We start from the raw sequence: 16,180 nt of genomic DNA on the forward strand, positions 1-16,180 counted from the left end.
AAATCTAATTGTACAGTGTCTGAAAATCTTTGCAGGGCTTGGGGCATCCCTGAGCATCGTAAATTTGTAATGATTCATATACTCCCTTAAAATACACAAGTTTCAGAAAAATTGGTTTTGGTCAGTAGACTCAGAAATACACCTACAAAGGGGAAAAGCATAAGTAGTGTGAATTTGTAATGATAAATGGTAATAGCACAGCCCTAAGGCACTCTCCCAACTACAATTTGTATTCATCTTGGAGATCCTAAGATGGCTATTAAGAAATAAAAAGAGCCTATACACTTAACCACGAAAATCAAATACGTGGTGAAAACAAATTAACTACTTTGGACAAGGAAAGTGGATATTGACAGAAAAAGATGATGAATCAGCTAAACTGGGCATGATGATCTTATTTCAGATAAAACAATCGCAGACTGACCTGCTGAGACAACATACTGTTCCAGAATGAATCTGGGAAATGTTCATGGGAGCATAAGCATTGGAACAAGTACATTCAACAGCAGAACTGGGATACTACACACAAGCCTGCATCATTCAGTGAAGTCTAAAAATGGCTGAGGAACTGGGCTTTAACAATTGTACTACAGTAGTTGTAATAAGAGAAAGACAACTATAACATAAGAAAGAAACAAATTCTGAGCTGAGAATAAATTACTTATCATTGCATATGCCTCAAAGAAATAGCAACAAATACATAAACAATACGGGTCAAAATAAAACAGGCTGCAGTCAATTCCAGATGATACTTTATTTTCTTGGAAAATACTTCCAAGGTTATGCTGAACATTACTTCAGTTGAAAAAAAAAATTATCTTAAAAGTCAAATTCCTATTTCAGTTTGTATAGAAGGGAATCAGATCAATTCCTTTTTCTTCTTCAAATATATGATTAAATCTGCCTATGGCATTCCTAGACATAACTGCCTATTACATCTCTATCTTAAATCAGCATGTGATCTATTACTTTCTTCTTCTGGACTAATTTTTTTTACACTCTTCAGGTCTCATTTACAAAGTATTACAGATTCCTACAGAACTTCACAAGCTCTGTCTATAAGATCCTTTGGCATATGTGGCATCTTCAGTTCCAAAGCCAAAGGCTTCATGCCCAATCAGGCTTGGACAGAATCATCTCCAGGGACTGCACAGGCACTTAAAAGAGAGTCACTACTTTTAACTACAGCTGAGTCCAGATATTTCTAATACTAGAATTTTGAAAAATCTCACATTGATGGAATTTCCTGTTCCATAACTAGAAAGGTCTTACTCTTCTTGTTTCTTTATGCACTTCTGTTGCCTATTTTTTGGTGTCAATGGTTTGCAAAACATATACACTATTACTGCTCAAAGCACTTTATGGTGTATCAAAGAAAACGGTTTAGAAGCAAATAAAAGTTAGCTGAGTAAGTCTTTGGTGACAGACAAAACTTGCAGTGATTTTTTTTTCTGGATTCACAAAACTAGCAAATGGGCATTTCAGTTGCCTGCAAGTTTCAGCTTCAAAATTATTCTACCATTTGCTCTACTTAACTGAGACTATTTTTAAGACTCATATTAATATCTTTTTCCACAGTCCCTCTCAGAACAGTGCCAGTACACCACAAACTTTTGAAGGCAATGCTGAGTCAATTCTCATCTTTTGAACTTATTTGGACTTAAGTTATGGTATCACTGCACATTCTGTCAGATACTATTAGTATTAGTTATTACCTGCAATGCCATCAATCTTATCTACCTATGTAGTAGAAAAGACTTACCTTCATAACTTAACATTCGTGGTATTTCACAGTGATTTCTAAACAGGAGGGATCTGATGTAGAGGCAGACTAAATATGAAGTGCTAAAGTGTAATTTTCAAAGTAGTAGTGTAGTCACACTTTAAAATTATATAGGGTTTGATATAGAAAATACATGTAGAAAAAACTGCAAAAAACAATAGAAGCCAATGCATTTAGCTATTTTTAAACTGACAGCTTGAAAATCATGACATGAAGCAAGATGCATGAGGGGATCTAATGAAATGTGATGAGTTACAAGCTTTGGCTAGGAACAAATGTGGAAGGAAAGACATGACAGATAGAAGGATGAAAAAAAGAAAACTGTACTAAAAGCAAAAGTTTGAAGGAGAATAAGAAAAAGAGATCATGTGTACACAAGTAGTCAGAAATTTAGTATTTGATATATTGACGCAGATTGAAAGAAAAAGGTCAGTTCTGAACTTTGAGGATGGATATGGAGGACCGGGAAGATGGTTCTGGAAGCCAACGAGGAAAAGGGCAACTGATGCCCTTTCATTAGAATTTCAACAGAAATTTTTTTAAGCCTGTTCTTCTGAAGGAGCACAAATAACACTGGAGAGCTTGCTTGCCATTTGTTGTTGAAGAGCTGGAAAAACAACCTAAAGCTGTTTGAAAACTCCAAATAAAGGGCAAACGAAAATGACAAAATTAACGATGCCCACTTGCATTTATTATTTGGTACATTAGAGCATGGTGGATAACATGCAGTTTTGTTTTAGTTATGAGTAGCAAAATGCTTCATTATCCTTGTCAGATAACAAACAGGTAGGATAACTGAATCAAATGGATGCCCTTAATACTGCTATCTAAAATGGTCAGAAGCCTGGTGGAATCAAGATGTCCTGCACAAAAGAACAGATCCTTCTGGAAAGCCTCCTTATGACAAGGATTATGATGGGGTCTAGTACCATGCATGTCTGTCTGTCACAGCCAGCGCAGAGCTTGAAGTAGCTGTGCTGTTTGCGTTGGTGTCTGAGGACAATCATAGAATCATAGGGGTTGGAAGGGACCTCGAAAGATCATCTAGTCCAACCCCCCACCAGAGCAGGGTCACCTAGAGTACATCACACAGGAAGGCGTCCAGGCGGGTTTTGAATGTCTCCAGAGAAGGAGACTCCACAACCTCTCTGGGCAGCCTGTTCCAGTGCTCTGTCACTGTCACAGTAAAAAAATTTTTTCTGATATTCACCTTAAACCTCCTATGCTCCAATTTGTATCCATTACTCCTTGTCCTATCACTGGTCATCACTGAAAAAAGCTTAACTCCATCTTCTTGACACTCACCCTTTATGTATTTGTAAACATTGATGAGGTCACCCCTCAGTCTCCTTTTCTCCAAACTAAAGAGACCCAGCTCCCTCAGCCTTTCCTCATAAGGGAGATGTTCCACTCCCTTAATCATCTTTGTGGCTCTGCGCTGGACTCTTTCAAGCACTTGCCTGTCCTTCTTGAACTGAGGGGCCCAGAACTGGACACAATACTCCAGATGTGGCCTCACCAATGCAGAATAGAGGGGGAGGAGAACCTCTCTTGACCTACTAACCACACCCTTTCTAATACATCCCAGGATGCCATTGGCCTTCTTAGCCACAAGGGCACATTGCTGGCTCATGGTCATCCTCCTGTCTACCAGGACCCCCAGATCCCTTTCACCCACACTGCTCTCCAGCAGGTCAGCCCCCAACCTGTACTGGTGCATGACATTTTTCTTCCCCAAATGCAAAACTCTACACTTGCCCTTGTTAAACTTCATCAGGTTTTTCCCTGCCCAAGTCTCCAGCCTGTCTAAGTCTCTCTGAATGGCAGCACAGCCTTCTGGTGTGTCAGCCACTCCTCCCAGCTTGGTGTCATCAGCAAACTTGCTGAGGGTACATTCTGTGCCCTCATCCAGGTCGTTGATGAAGATGTTGAACAACACCGGTCCCAGTACCGACCCCTGAGGGACTCCACTAGTCACAGGCCTCCAACTAGATTTTGCCCCATTGACTACAACTCTCTGACTTCTTCCTTTCAACCAGTTCTTGATCCACCTCACTGCCTGATCATCAAACCCATACTTGATCAACTTATCTACAAGGATGCTGTGGGAGACAATTCCAAGCTGGAGCTAAAAAAAATAAGCTGAATTATTATTATAACCTGTAAATTAATTTCAGGGCAAATAAGTTGGGCTACTTAACCAAAATCAGGATACTTGTGAAGGACACTAACTGCCAAAACCTGTCAACTTAGTGTTCTGGGCTCTGACACCCTGTGGACTAAAATGTCCTTGAATGACTGAAAGTTTGCATTGAGGGTCTTTCTGTCCACCCTAAGTAGTGTTAATTACTGTGGCTGTAATCACTGGGTGGGGTGTGGAGCTTCTAATCCTCAGAAAGATCTCCAGTAGCAGAGACAGACTTCAGCCCTAAGTAACTATGTAGATACACATGCAGATAGTAGTAGTTTACTTCTAATAACTAACTCCACACTTAATGCCAGTGAGAGCAAGGCTGGTTTTAGGATTACTGCTTAACTAGTGCCCTACTATAGCTGACATATTAATCTAACTTTTCCAATTATACTGCATTCCTGACTTGTCACCTCATCTGACTTCTTACTTACCTCAGTAGAGGTTCAGAGTTTCTGAACAGAGAAGGCATAATATTACCTTAATTAACATATGATAATTAGACAGTCTTTTATTTCCAGTAATATTCCAACGTACTAAAACTGTGTTTCCAGAAAAAGTAGTTTAGAGCATGCTCTAAGAAGTACACATACTACATTTCTACTTATCACAAGGATATGTAGAAATGCTCCTACAAAACAAATTCTTAAAATAATGTTAATAAATAAATACATATTCCAGTATTACTACTGGAAATTCCATTACTTAATTGGAATACCTGTATAACACAGCAGACAAAAAACTGACACAAGCAAATTCATTATTTGCAGATTTATTTGCAAGACAAGTGAGTTTCATGTTTTTGAGTAAAGCAAGCATCCTGTCCAGTCATCTACAAGGAATGGTCGCCAATTCAAAGGATGGAAACAGGTGAGACCTCTGTGAAATTTGAATCTGATCAAGACAGTTGTCTGAGTAAATATGGAGACAGGAGATAATATGAATATGTGAATATAAGCAAAAAAATTTAGAAATCAATTCACTGCTTTGGTGGTAGCCTATGAAGTTATTCTGCACAAGAAAGATGTGCTCAGTCAGCTAGACTCCAGTAAGCATTCTGGCAACAAAGTCCCGTGACTGTGATAGCATGAAAAAAGTTAAAGATCCAATAGAAAAGCTTAAAATTAAGTGATGCACCATGGTTGTGACAAATGGGGTACCCCAGTAAAAAACAAGCACCCACAACTAGCAGATTTCAAATTCTGTGTCCAGTAGGTTGCTTCAGCTTAGCTTACTTGATTATTTTTTTTCCCCATTCATACTTCTTCATTTATTGTTGTCAGATTCAGCTGTATCTTTAGGGCACCTTTTAGATAATGACTGCTGGAAGCACTATTAACAAGGTGCAACTGCAAGCTTTGTACAACTGTATAATCTCCTCTAGATTGTCACTAAGTATGCCTTAGAAATTCTAACCAGGAATAATTGCACAAGCAGCATTCAACCTCCTTTTAAAATGCTAGTAATTGTAATGCCTCTACAAACAGTGCAACATCTCAGTATTCTATTACTACAGAGTGAATAAAAAACAGGTTTCACAGAATGTGCAATGGATCCCATAAGGGAGAGTCCCAAGTCCATAACAATTCTAAAACAAGAGCTTTTCAGACAAAACCTGACAGTTTGACCCTCGCAGGACAAATGCAGGGAAAAAAAAAAAAGAAAAAACAGACAAAACTCCAACAAAACACAACAAAACATAACTTCAGCAGCAAATGATTTAACAAGGATAGTGGAAAGTTATTCTTCAATACAGGAGTAGTCATCTTCATGCCATCTTTGGCATAATACCCAGTGGCTATGGATCTCCAAAGAAAAAAGTGCAAATGTATGATCAATAGAAGCAGGATAAATTCCTAAGAACATCCAAAAATGATTGAACAAAAGTGGGTATGTTAGGTAGATACAAAATATTGCTGGAGGACAGTGTGTATGAACAGCACAAGCATTTTGTTATAAAAACTATGAATATCAAGGCAGGTTTCCAGCCTGATGGGGATTACTGTGTTAACTCCCGGACACTTAAACACAGAATAGTTAAAATAAGCTTGGCTAGTGAAAGCTATGTTTAGGTAACACTCACAGATACCAAGGTCTCTGTGGGAGCTGTTCCAATCAGCATGAATTACAGAAGCATTGACGCTGTTCTAATTCATACTATGAACTAAACTGACCACCTGTGCCTAGATGGAAGAAATATAAGGAAACATTATGGACCTTTGCTTGTGTCAGACAAGTTGAATGTTGTTCTCCGACAAATGAAATCCTCATTTCTAGAGAGCATGTATCTTCACAAGAAATACACAAAAATGTTACCATGTGCCAACGGATGTTGCATTAGGAAATTAAAAAAAAAAAAAAAATTAAAGATACTTTCTGTAAAAATATCCAAACAATTACAGGCAGTATTTCGAGATGCATCTATATCTTTAAATTTATAAAAACAATTTATACCACAAAATGGAACCCTTGGTACAAGTACCTTTTGCAGCATGCTAAAAACCAGTAAGATTTACATATGCTTTGGTGTTTCTGTTTATCCCCAAAATAACACAGTCAACACTAAGAAAATCCTTAGCAACTGGTGTTGGAAATATATTACATCATCAGGAAGGGAAAATATGATGTATTAATGAGGCACTTCAGAAAGTCTCAACAGTATGATTCTTTAGACAATAAAAAAATCAAGAGGAGACATAAAGAGATAACAAGCAGAGATAGGCAGGTTGATCAGACAAATTTCCAAAGAAACATCATACATATATACGATGATGTCATATTTGGCAACTGAACCACCAGAGAATCCGCACAATGAGGCTATAGCAGCAAAACCCCAATTCTGAAATTTATTCTGCTTAATGAATAAAGAACTACAAGTTTCTAGAAAGCAGAAAAGGACAAAGATAATATCAAGGATAAACTGATGTGATTTGACTAGACAACTAGTACAAACAAAGTGTTCTTGACCTAAACAACATAATAGCCATTTGTTAAAACAAAAAAAACCCCAAACCCTAGAAAGAACAGCACTGCAGGAGTAGATGGTCTTTTGTATTTTCTTTATTCCAAAGGCTGTTCTTGAACCACCAATTCTCAGAGTTAATAGCTAATATACCTACTACACCTGAAATTTTAAGTGGCTTCCCATCTCAGGATACACAGATCAGGCACTTGAAGTACAATCCTATTTCAACTCCAAGTTGTGGAAAAGACTTACCTGCTGACAGCACTTTGAATGTAAGGCTGTTAGCAGTACAGCACCCGTCTTACTCATGGGAAAGCACTGCAGCCAAAAAAGTGCAAGGAGACAGGCACTGACCTCAGTTAAGAGGTTTGCTATTGATTTCAGTGAAACCAGGATTTTGCTTTTAGAAAAGGTATTTCCAGAGATGAGGCATACTCCTGGAGGTAGTGCTCTCTCTGACAGAAGGGGAAAGGTTATTTTGTAAATAGACTAACAGAATTTTCTATCTGCCTTTTTTGAACCAGCGAAAAGACAGACAAGAGATGATGTTTTTATTCTCGTTACAAGAATAGAGATGTTAAGTAATGATAGGTAACATTGATACAGCAGCAAATGTATATAAACTGACAGAAAATACATTTAGGCAGAATTCCCTTCTTGAATTGGAATAAGGAGAAAGAGCTATAACTTAAGGTGAAAGGTGATTGTTAAAGGATTTGTATGAATACCTACTACACTTGGAAACTGGACTTGATGATTGAAAAGGTCCCTTCCAAACCTTTGTTCTACCTGAGAACTAATTCAGTAACAGATTCAGGAAAGGCTGGGAAGATGTAATATGGCATAATGGAAATGGGGAGGAAGAGCCCAGGTTTTGTAAATCAAATTATAATTATGTGAACCTGCATGTTAGACACAGGCATTACAGTACTCAAATTACAAAAGGCAGACCCCAGAATTACAGAGATAGAGATAATCTGGAAACATATCTTTAATGTAAATAATTACTGTAATTAAGACAGAACATATTAGTGTAAAATATACATAAACTGTTAAAAAGAACAAGTGTGGGTTTATTTATAGGCCATTAATTCTTCATCCAAAATGAAACAAAAATGCAACTGAAATAACTGATTCATTCATATTTATGCCAACTTGATTCTTTGTAATATGAAAGTACCGTATTTTCAACAATATATAGTCTCAAAAAAAGTCTGTGGATGCTGTTACTCAAAGAACAATAAATATCCAGAGCACCAAAGGAGGATAAAAATGCATTTCAATTCTTCATTTTACAAGCAACTTTGTGATGTTTGACTGAAGGGGCAAATAAAGGCTGTTAATGAAGGAAATTCACATGAAGAGTTACCTTCTTTTCAATATCTCTAACATAAAAATGTCCCTGCCCTAGCTGTATTTGGCAAAGAACACTCTTTCACCTCTGAAAATGCAATCACTTCTTTTGTCCCCAACACAGACAGGGAGTGAAATGTGTCCTTAAAATTTAAGTAAAACTAAGAAGTAGAAAACTGCTCTGGAAAACAGGAACATTAAGTGAAATCCACAGCTATCACCAGGGGGGAAGAGCATTATGATTCTTCCCCAAAACATATCCAAAGGTAGGTAGGACATTTCTCTAGAGTGTGACTGAATACCAGTTTTCAAGGCTGATCCCTTTATTCATGCCCCTTCATCACTTTGGCCAATGGCTATAGAGTTGGCCATCTTGGCTGGCTAAATAATGCAGTACTGGCTGTTGCGCTATAACCACACCAGGCTAACACTCAGGTGCAGCTGACAAGGCCAGCTAAAAACAGCAGTATTAACAAGTGAGCTTATAAAATACCAAGAACCAAGGGAGGAGCTGACCTCTGTAAGCACAGGGGCCAGGTACCTCTGCTTGGTAACCTCTCCCTGAAGACCAGTGAGTTTTGCTAGCCTTGCATCTGCACCCCAAAAGCAAAATCAAGGTGATACAATATAAGTATCTCAGAATTTGTGGGATAAAAGAACAGACAGTGAGATGGACTAAGAACTGGCTACACAATAGAGCCCAAAAAGTGGTGGTCAGTGGTGCAGAATCCAGCTGGAGACCTGTAACTAGTGGAGTCCCTGAGGGATCAGTGCCGGGTCCAGTCCTGTTCAACATCTTTATCAATGACCTTGATGACAGGACAGACCGTCTTCTCAGCAAGTTTGCTGATGACACAAAGCTGGGAGAATTGGCTGATTCACAGGAAGGCTGTGTGGCTGGTCAGCAAGATATGGACAGACTGGAGAGCTGGGCAAAGAGGAACCTAATGAGGTTCAACAAGAGCAAGTGCACAGTCCTGCACCTGGTAAGGAACAACAAAATACACCAGTACAGGTCAGAAGGTGATCTGCTAGAAGCAGCTCTGTGGAGAAGGACTTCAGAGTCCTGGTAGACAAGTTATCCATGGGACAACCATGTGCCCTTGTGGCCAAGAAGGCCAATTGTATCTAGGGGTGCATTAAGAGGAGTGTCTCCAGCAGACTGAGGGAGGTTCTCCTCCCCCTCTGCTCCACCCTGGTGAGACCTCACTTGAAGTACTGTGTCTAGTTCTGGGCTCCCCAGTTCAAGAGGGACAGGGATCTACTGAGAGAGTCCAACAGAGGGTTACAAGGATAATTAAGGGACTGGAACACCTGCCTTACAAGGAAAGGCTAAGAGACCAGGGGCTTTTCAGTCTAGAGAAGAGAAGACTTGAGAGGAGATCCAATTAATGTCTATAAATACATGAGGGCTAGGCATCAAGAAGGCAGGGACAACCTCTTCTGAGGTTCCTTCCAACCCCATACATTCTGTGATTCTGCGAAATACATGTTATATTTCAGCATCATGCAGAATCACATGTGATTTATCCTGAAGAATGACATTTCTTGTAAGCCTAAATGGAAAAATTACATATACTGCCCAACTTAACAAAAGTAGCTAAATAGCCTGTTTCAGGGTGTGGACAGAAAAATAACTAACCTGAAACCACCTATAAACCTTTCCAGCTGCTAAGTATATATTTTAATAGAGAATTTCAGTGCTTAGTCACACAAAGTAGGGCTTGAAATCAGCTGCTTCTACTGTCTCTTTTGTTCTGTAGAGCCAGGGACATATAACAGTCTGAGTGAAGCACTGAAGGACTCTAGCAATGGAAAAGATGAGGAAAAACCCACAATAAAGCAAACAAACAAACCCAGCCCACCCCCCCAACCCAGACAACCTAATTAAAATTTCCTAACTCAGATACAGAATTTCAAGATAATCAGGAACTGCTTTTTTATGATCAGTAAGGTAACAGCTGTTCTTCAAAAAAGCATATCGAACTATATAGACCAGTTAGATCATTTATAAAACAAAAAAAGTGAGCTTCTGGTGTATTGTATTTCTCCAAAGAAGTGGTATAAGTTTGCCCTTTATGGATAACAAAAAGAACCATAGGACATGAAATTCTGTACACCTACTGGTCAGTTAGTACATACTAGAAAAAGCAGTGCCTCTAAAAACTTCAGAAACTTGCAGAAAGAATAATAACCAAGTTTGACAGACATATTAGTAAAACAGAGTATTAATTATTTGAAATACTCATGTCTACCTTTGAGTCACTGACAGCAGAGTGCCATGTAAACAGGCTTCTGAAGTAAGCCTTTAATTCAGGAAATTATTCAATCAAAACCAGTATAATGAACAGCTTTATTTAAACTGTATTTTTATGCTCAGTTGTGTTCAGCATCTTCACTAGACATTTTCCCTTCTCCCAGACAGCTTACCATTTTTACTACAGGAAGTTATTCATGTTTGAAATAATGTTCATTGCCATCAGCATCTCAGTTTTCATCAGAACCCTGAATTTGTGCTACAACTTGATCTTCTACAAGTTCTCCCTTGAGTCATCTTTATGTCGAGCTACCCATTTTCTCTTGGGGCACAAAAAAAGATGTCCAAGGATCACCTGTGGCAAAAAACAATTATTCCATTAGTCTGAATTCATAACAGGAGTTTATTTTATTAGATTAAACAATATTTAGTAGAGCATTTAACATAATTTTTAAACTAAAAACCAAAACATCATCAAGAACAATCATATTCTGAGTAGGCTGATGGAATCTCCAATCTGATTATCAAAAGATAGTTCCATTTTTATAGTTAAAATTTATTTTCTAGAAAATGCAATAAGAGGAATACACTTCAACTAGATTCTTACACTGCTCAAGCCAAAACCCAGTGCCAATTTGCAAAACCTCCAAAATAAAAGTCTTCCTGATAGATCCCATCCCCCAGTTCTACAAGGACTGCACTATCTAACAAATACTGGATTTAAAAAAAAAAAGTAGCTGTGTTCCTTAGTTCTTCTGTAAGTGACTTCACTGATCCTACAGATTTTGGTCAAGGATTACTCGAGTACATTATTCTTTTGAACACTCACAATGCTGTCTTTAAAGAACTGTTTGGATCTAATGCACCTGAGGCAGATTCAGCATAAGAACATTGTTTTTTCCCTTTTTAATTGCCATCTCATTCAGAAAAGTCATTAACACACATACTTAAGTTTAAGCATGTGTGCAGTCCTAGTGAGGTTGAATGCATCTTGCTGCTCAGTAGGGCCCCAGGGCCTCAGAAATGTCAGACTTCCTCTGCCTTCTTCACTAGCAACAAAAACAAGTTTTAGCAACAAAACACTTGAGCCAAGAACATGGGAAACTGTGGGAAAAAGCACAAAACCAAATGCATCTAGCACAGAATATTGATGGTTGGGAAGGGGTTGAATGCAGCTGTCTGCCCTGATGTGATAGGTGCTAGTTGCCAGCCTGGCACCAGTCCCTGTATTAAACTTGTGGCAAGCGTTAGCAGACAGGACTGGCACCGAAGAGTGAGGGTGAGACTTCTGGGGTTCTCTTCTTGCCTGCTGGAGGCTCACTTTCAACACAGGGGTCTGTTGGAGGTGTAGTCATGGCACCTTTTGACCTCAGCACATAAAGCACCCAGGAAAAAGCAACCCACCAGGCCAAGAGAACAGTTCCACAAGGAAGAGAAAGAAGAACTAGAAGTGTATTAGCACTCAATAGCGCCTTCTTCAGTGACCTTGAGAATAGTCCAGTCCTGCAATCACTGAGTACCCAAATCCCCCTGTCACCAAAATGACAGATATATGTTAACTGACATTTTAATGTAACTTTACATTTGAAATTTTAATTTAATGTAAACTAATCTCCATAGGCAAAGAATTATAACTGTCCTCTCACCTTGTTCTTGATGCATTGTTTTTCTTGGTGTGGGTAACAACAAAGGCATAAGGATACTAGCAATCACTGCATTTGTGTTTTACGTTACATAAGTCACTTTATATAGATGTCTTCAGTTTTCTGAGATGCTCTAATCCAATGTTGATAGCTTCAAGTAAAACTGTACTTGTTGCAAAAAGTACTAGTAGTTATTTAATCCACCTTCCCTAAGGCTATTTAATCTTTTCAGGTTGGAACTGCTGAATCACCTTATTTCTGATCTTCTAATATTAGCAATGGAAAACAAGACACATTAGGATGATTAAACCAAGTATCTTTTAATGTGTTCTATTCTCATTCTTCTTAAAATTAAATAAAACACATCAGTATAAAGCTGAAGCTGCATGAGTGTGCCATCAAGATATGGGCATTAAAATCCTTATGCCTTGAATGTTTCCCTTGAACTTTGTTTCAAAGTTAAAAGATCACAGACATCATAAACCATATTCAGTCTGTGTGTCGCCAGCATTGAATTGCAGCTGTTCCCATCAGGACTGAATTGGTGTCAGTTGCCTGTAAGATTACAAAGTCACCATAAAACAGACCAGAACTATGAAACTTATTACAAGTCAAGTACATTAAATAAAAGAGGATCCTACCAGTTGCATCATCAGCTTCTGTGTCTAGAAGAGCATCTACTGAAGCCATGCTTGTGACTATGAAGAAGCCTGTCGTATCAGACACTCCCCGCTTGCTGAGACAAACTTCTTTGAGATACTGACTTCTCTGCTTTGATCAGTGTCTTTTACTAACCTTCTGACTGTCAGAAAGGTTACATCACTTGTTGAGAAGATTTTTCTAGGCCTTGCTACTATTCCTCAATGCACTTTTTTTAAGCACAAGTCCACAGGTTCAATTTGTAGTTATCTTCCAAAAATAGTTATTTAATAGAGTGGGACAGAGATGCAAGATGTTTTCCCCCACCAAATCCACCTTTTTGGTAAAGTGTTAAATACTCCTTATTTCTGTTAGTCCTCTCTTGCAAAGAAGGAAGAAAGTCTTCAGAGAAATAAATTTTCTTCAGGAGGTATCTTCTGTTCCTCCCTGACCTTTCTCCGGTGGAATTTTCATACTGTGTCCTTTTTCCTCAATAAATGTGCCAACAAAAGACTTTTTAATATAGGTTGTTGTAAAATCAGAAGTTTTTCTTATTACAGCTCTGTAAAAAGTTTTAACTGTCTTCATAATTAGCAAGTTACAAATCAGTTGTATGTATAAATCAGGTTATTTTCAACATAGTGTCTTCCTTAATACTCTGAATTTGTGTAAATAAGACTTAGGAAGGTCTTATTCATACTCACAAGTATTAGGCCAGAGTTTTCTAAATACTTATGCCTCATCATAAATACACTTACCTGAGTAACACCTTCATAATTCAATGCCAAGTTTAATAGTGTGCCCACCTAAGCAGTTATGCCTGGGCACAGGTTTTTGCGGGATTAGTCAAAAACACTTTGCACACCTTTTTGAAGCTTATTAATTATTTTACTCCCAAAGTTTCCTTTCATCTACATACTAAAAACATCTTTACTGTGAGGAAAAAATAAGGCTTTAAAAACTCATTACTATTCTTTTCCTTAAGTTGATTATAAACTATTTCCCATCCTGGTAGCAAGTATCTACTTGTCTTAATTAATCTTCAATTTCAGAGGATAAACCAGTATTTAGTTCACATTCCAGTCTAAAATAATTTACATTCAGAATAATGCTTTGCTCTCCTAGCTGTAGGAGGTAACTGTTGCCAGTTTGCTGCAGTTCCCAACAGTCACTATGACAGAAGAGGCAAGAACAAGAAATGCAAGAAGAACACGTGTCGGGATTCAAGAAGGGTTGCGTGAGAGCTACAGCAGAGAATGTGTGCATGCATTGAGCCCAATGATTCAGCTTTGTTTACAGAACACAGGCACCACGCTTATTTCAGATCTATTACCAGACATATCTCTATTGCAAACTCCACACAGGAGTGCTGAAGTATATATTCAGCAGTAAAGGGAGAGAAGAGTATCACCCTTCCCCCTGAAGTAAGCCCTGTATTACACCTGTCTCAACTCGTTCTCTCACCATCTGACAATCTCCCAGGGAACAAGGGTAGTCAAGCACTGACGTGGACTTCTGGAGTCTGAGCCTCCTCTCAAATATATAGCATTGCAGTATGTGACCCTGCCAGCTCCAGTGAATGAAATTTCTGTCAATGAAAGCAAGACAAGAATACAGCTTTGAGAGTTTACATCACTGGCAACCTTAAGCAGAAAATGAAATGTCCTAGTCTTTGCTTTGATCTTGTGCACTAGCATTCCACTGTGGCCAAATAAAACTAAAATGTACAATCGAGTTGAATTACCTGACTTAACCTTATAAAGTTAAGTAATGCCACTGTTTGCCCAAGTCAAATATTAGCTTCCTTTATTAGCCTAGCTTATAGCAAAGCCCAGGCTCACTTTTCCCTCTGGTAAGTTTTAAGCTACTAGGTAATCAACTTGGTGGAGTTTTAATTAAAAAAAAAAAAAAAAAGGAGCACCTCAATCAACCTAGAGTGAAATTCTGATTCTGCTTTCATTAACAAGGCAGCTCTCTTCACATGCTCTCATATTTTTTTCAGTGAAAGCTGCATAGGGCTTTTGAGCACACAGATTTGGTACACGTGCACAGCAGCTGGTCTGACATGATAAAGCAGAATGAATCTGAAGAAGTTCCTGCCTGTCTCGCCAATAATCCATGAACTAAGAGGGGTTTACTCAATATATGATCACAGAATCTTTCCTGTCAAAATTAGAGACATTTTTTAAGAATGTGCCTAAATCTGTTTTCTATCAGATGCTTCCCATTCCCCAAAGACCTTGATTCCAAGTAGGAGGTGAAAAAATGAAATTGGGTTTGTTCTTTTGTTTTGCTTTTCCTCCTGAACCCTCCAATGTCTGTAACTTAATGTTGGCTTGATTTGAAACTCAAAACGATAGTTTTTGTTACTGGAGACATTTCTGTAACTCAAATAAAATTGATCAAAACGGTAGCACCCCGTGTGTACAGACACACTGTGCCACAGCAGCATCCCCAGCACCATGTCTAAATTTCATTCTCGATCAAGGCTGACTTGCCTGCTTTTATTTGCTAGGTGGGAATTGTCGAGAGCTAAAAATAGGTGGGAGGAGCTAAAAATACCCTTACCCGCTCCATCGCCGATTTGGTATGGTAGATGAAGCCCTCGGCACCTGTCACAGCCTGTGACCGCCAGCTGGGATGAAGGCAAAGAGCGCCCAGCCCCGGAGCTGCGCGCCCGGACAAAGTTTTACCGGCAGACAAAGAGATCACGGCGCTGCGCCCACAGCCGCCACCCCTACCGAACCCCACACCTCCCACCCAGGCGGCCCCCACCCGGGACCCCCGCTGCCCCCTTACCCGCGTTTCGCAGCTTCTTGTTGCGATAGACGGAGAGGATAACCAGAAGGTTGCCCAGCAGGTCCACCACGATGGTGAAGATGAGGATAGCGGCCAAGGTGGTCGTCACCCAGGGCGGGCGGCGCGGGGTGCCCTCGGCCGGCAGGTCCCGGGGGAGGACGGTGCTGTTCAGGTCGCTCCCGTTAACTCTCATCCTGCCGCCGCCTCCCAGGGCCAGAGCCGGCTGCCGGCGGAGCGGAGAGGGGGTCCCGGGCGCAGCCTCCCTCCGCCGCGGGGCTGCCCACCCTAGGAGGGAGCGGGAGGGGCGGGAAAGAGCGCTCCACCCATAACCACACCTGCCACTCAGACAAAGAAGTTTCCGCGAACTGTGCCCATGCGGCGGCGGGACAGCTTTATACCGCCCCCGCCCCGCCCCGCCGCCAGGTGACACCGGGCCGCCCCCGCCCCGCGCCGGCACGTGCGCGGCCGGGGCTTCCAGCTGCCGCGCTGCGCGGGAGGCCGCGCAGCCCCACAGCGCAGCCCCACAGCGCCCCCCCGCGGCGCCGGGCCC

At 40.0% G+C, this 16,180-nt stretch overlaps 1 protein-coding gene across 1 annotated transcript in view; it reads right to left on the bottom strand.

The window, feature by feature from the left end:
• Positions 1-15,960, bottom strand: part of MTNR1A (melatonin receptor 1A) — a 53,267-nt gene extending 37,307 nt beyond the window's left edge. Inside the window, exon 1 of the mRNA XM_051619801.1 lies at positions 15,631-15,960. Within this exon, the coding sequence (XP_051475761.1) occupies positions 15,631-15,823 (193 nt within the window). The 5' untranslated portion in view covers positions 15,824-15,960. The remainder of the gene's footprint in view (positions 1-15,630) is intronic.
• Between the last annotated feature and the right edge of the window lie 220 nt (positions 15,961-16,180).

The sequence above is a fragment of the Apus apus genome, chromosome 4, assembly GCF_020740795.1.
Source record: "Apus apus isolate bApuApu2 chromosome 4, bApuApu2.pri.cur, whole genome shotgun sequence".
NCBI lineage: Eukaryota > Metazoa > Chordata > Aves > Apodiformes > Apodidae > Apus > Apus apus.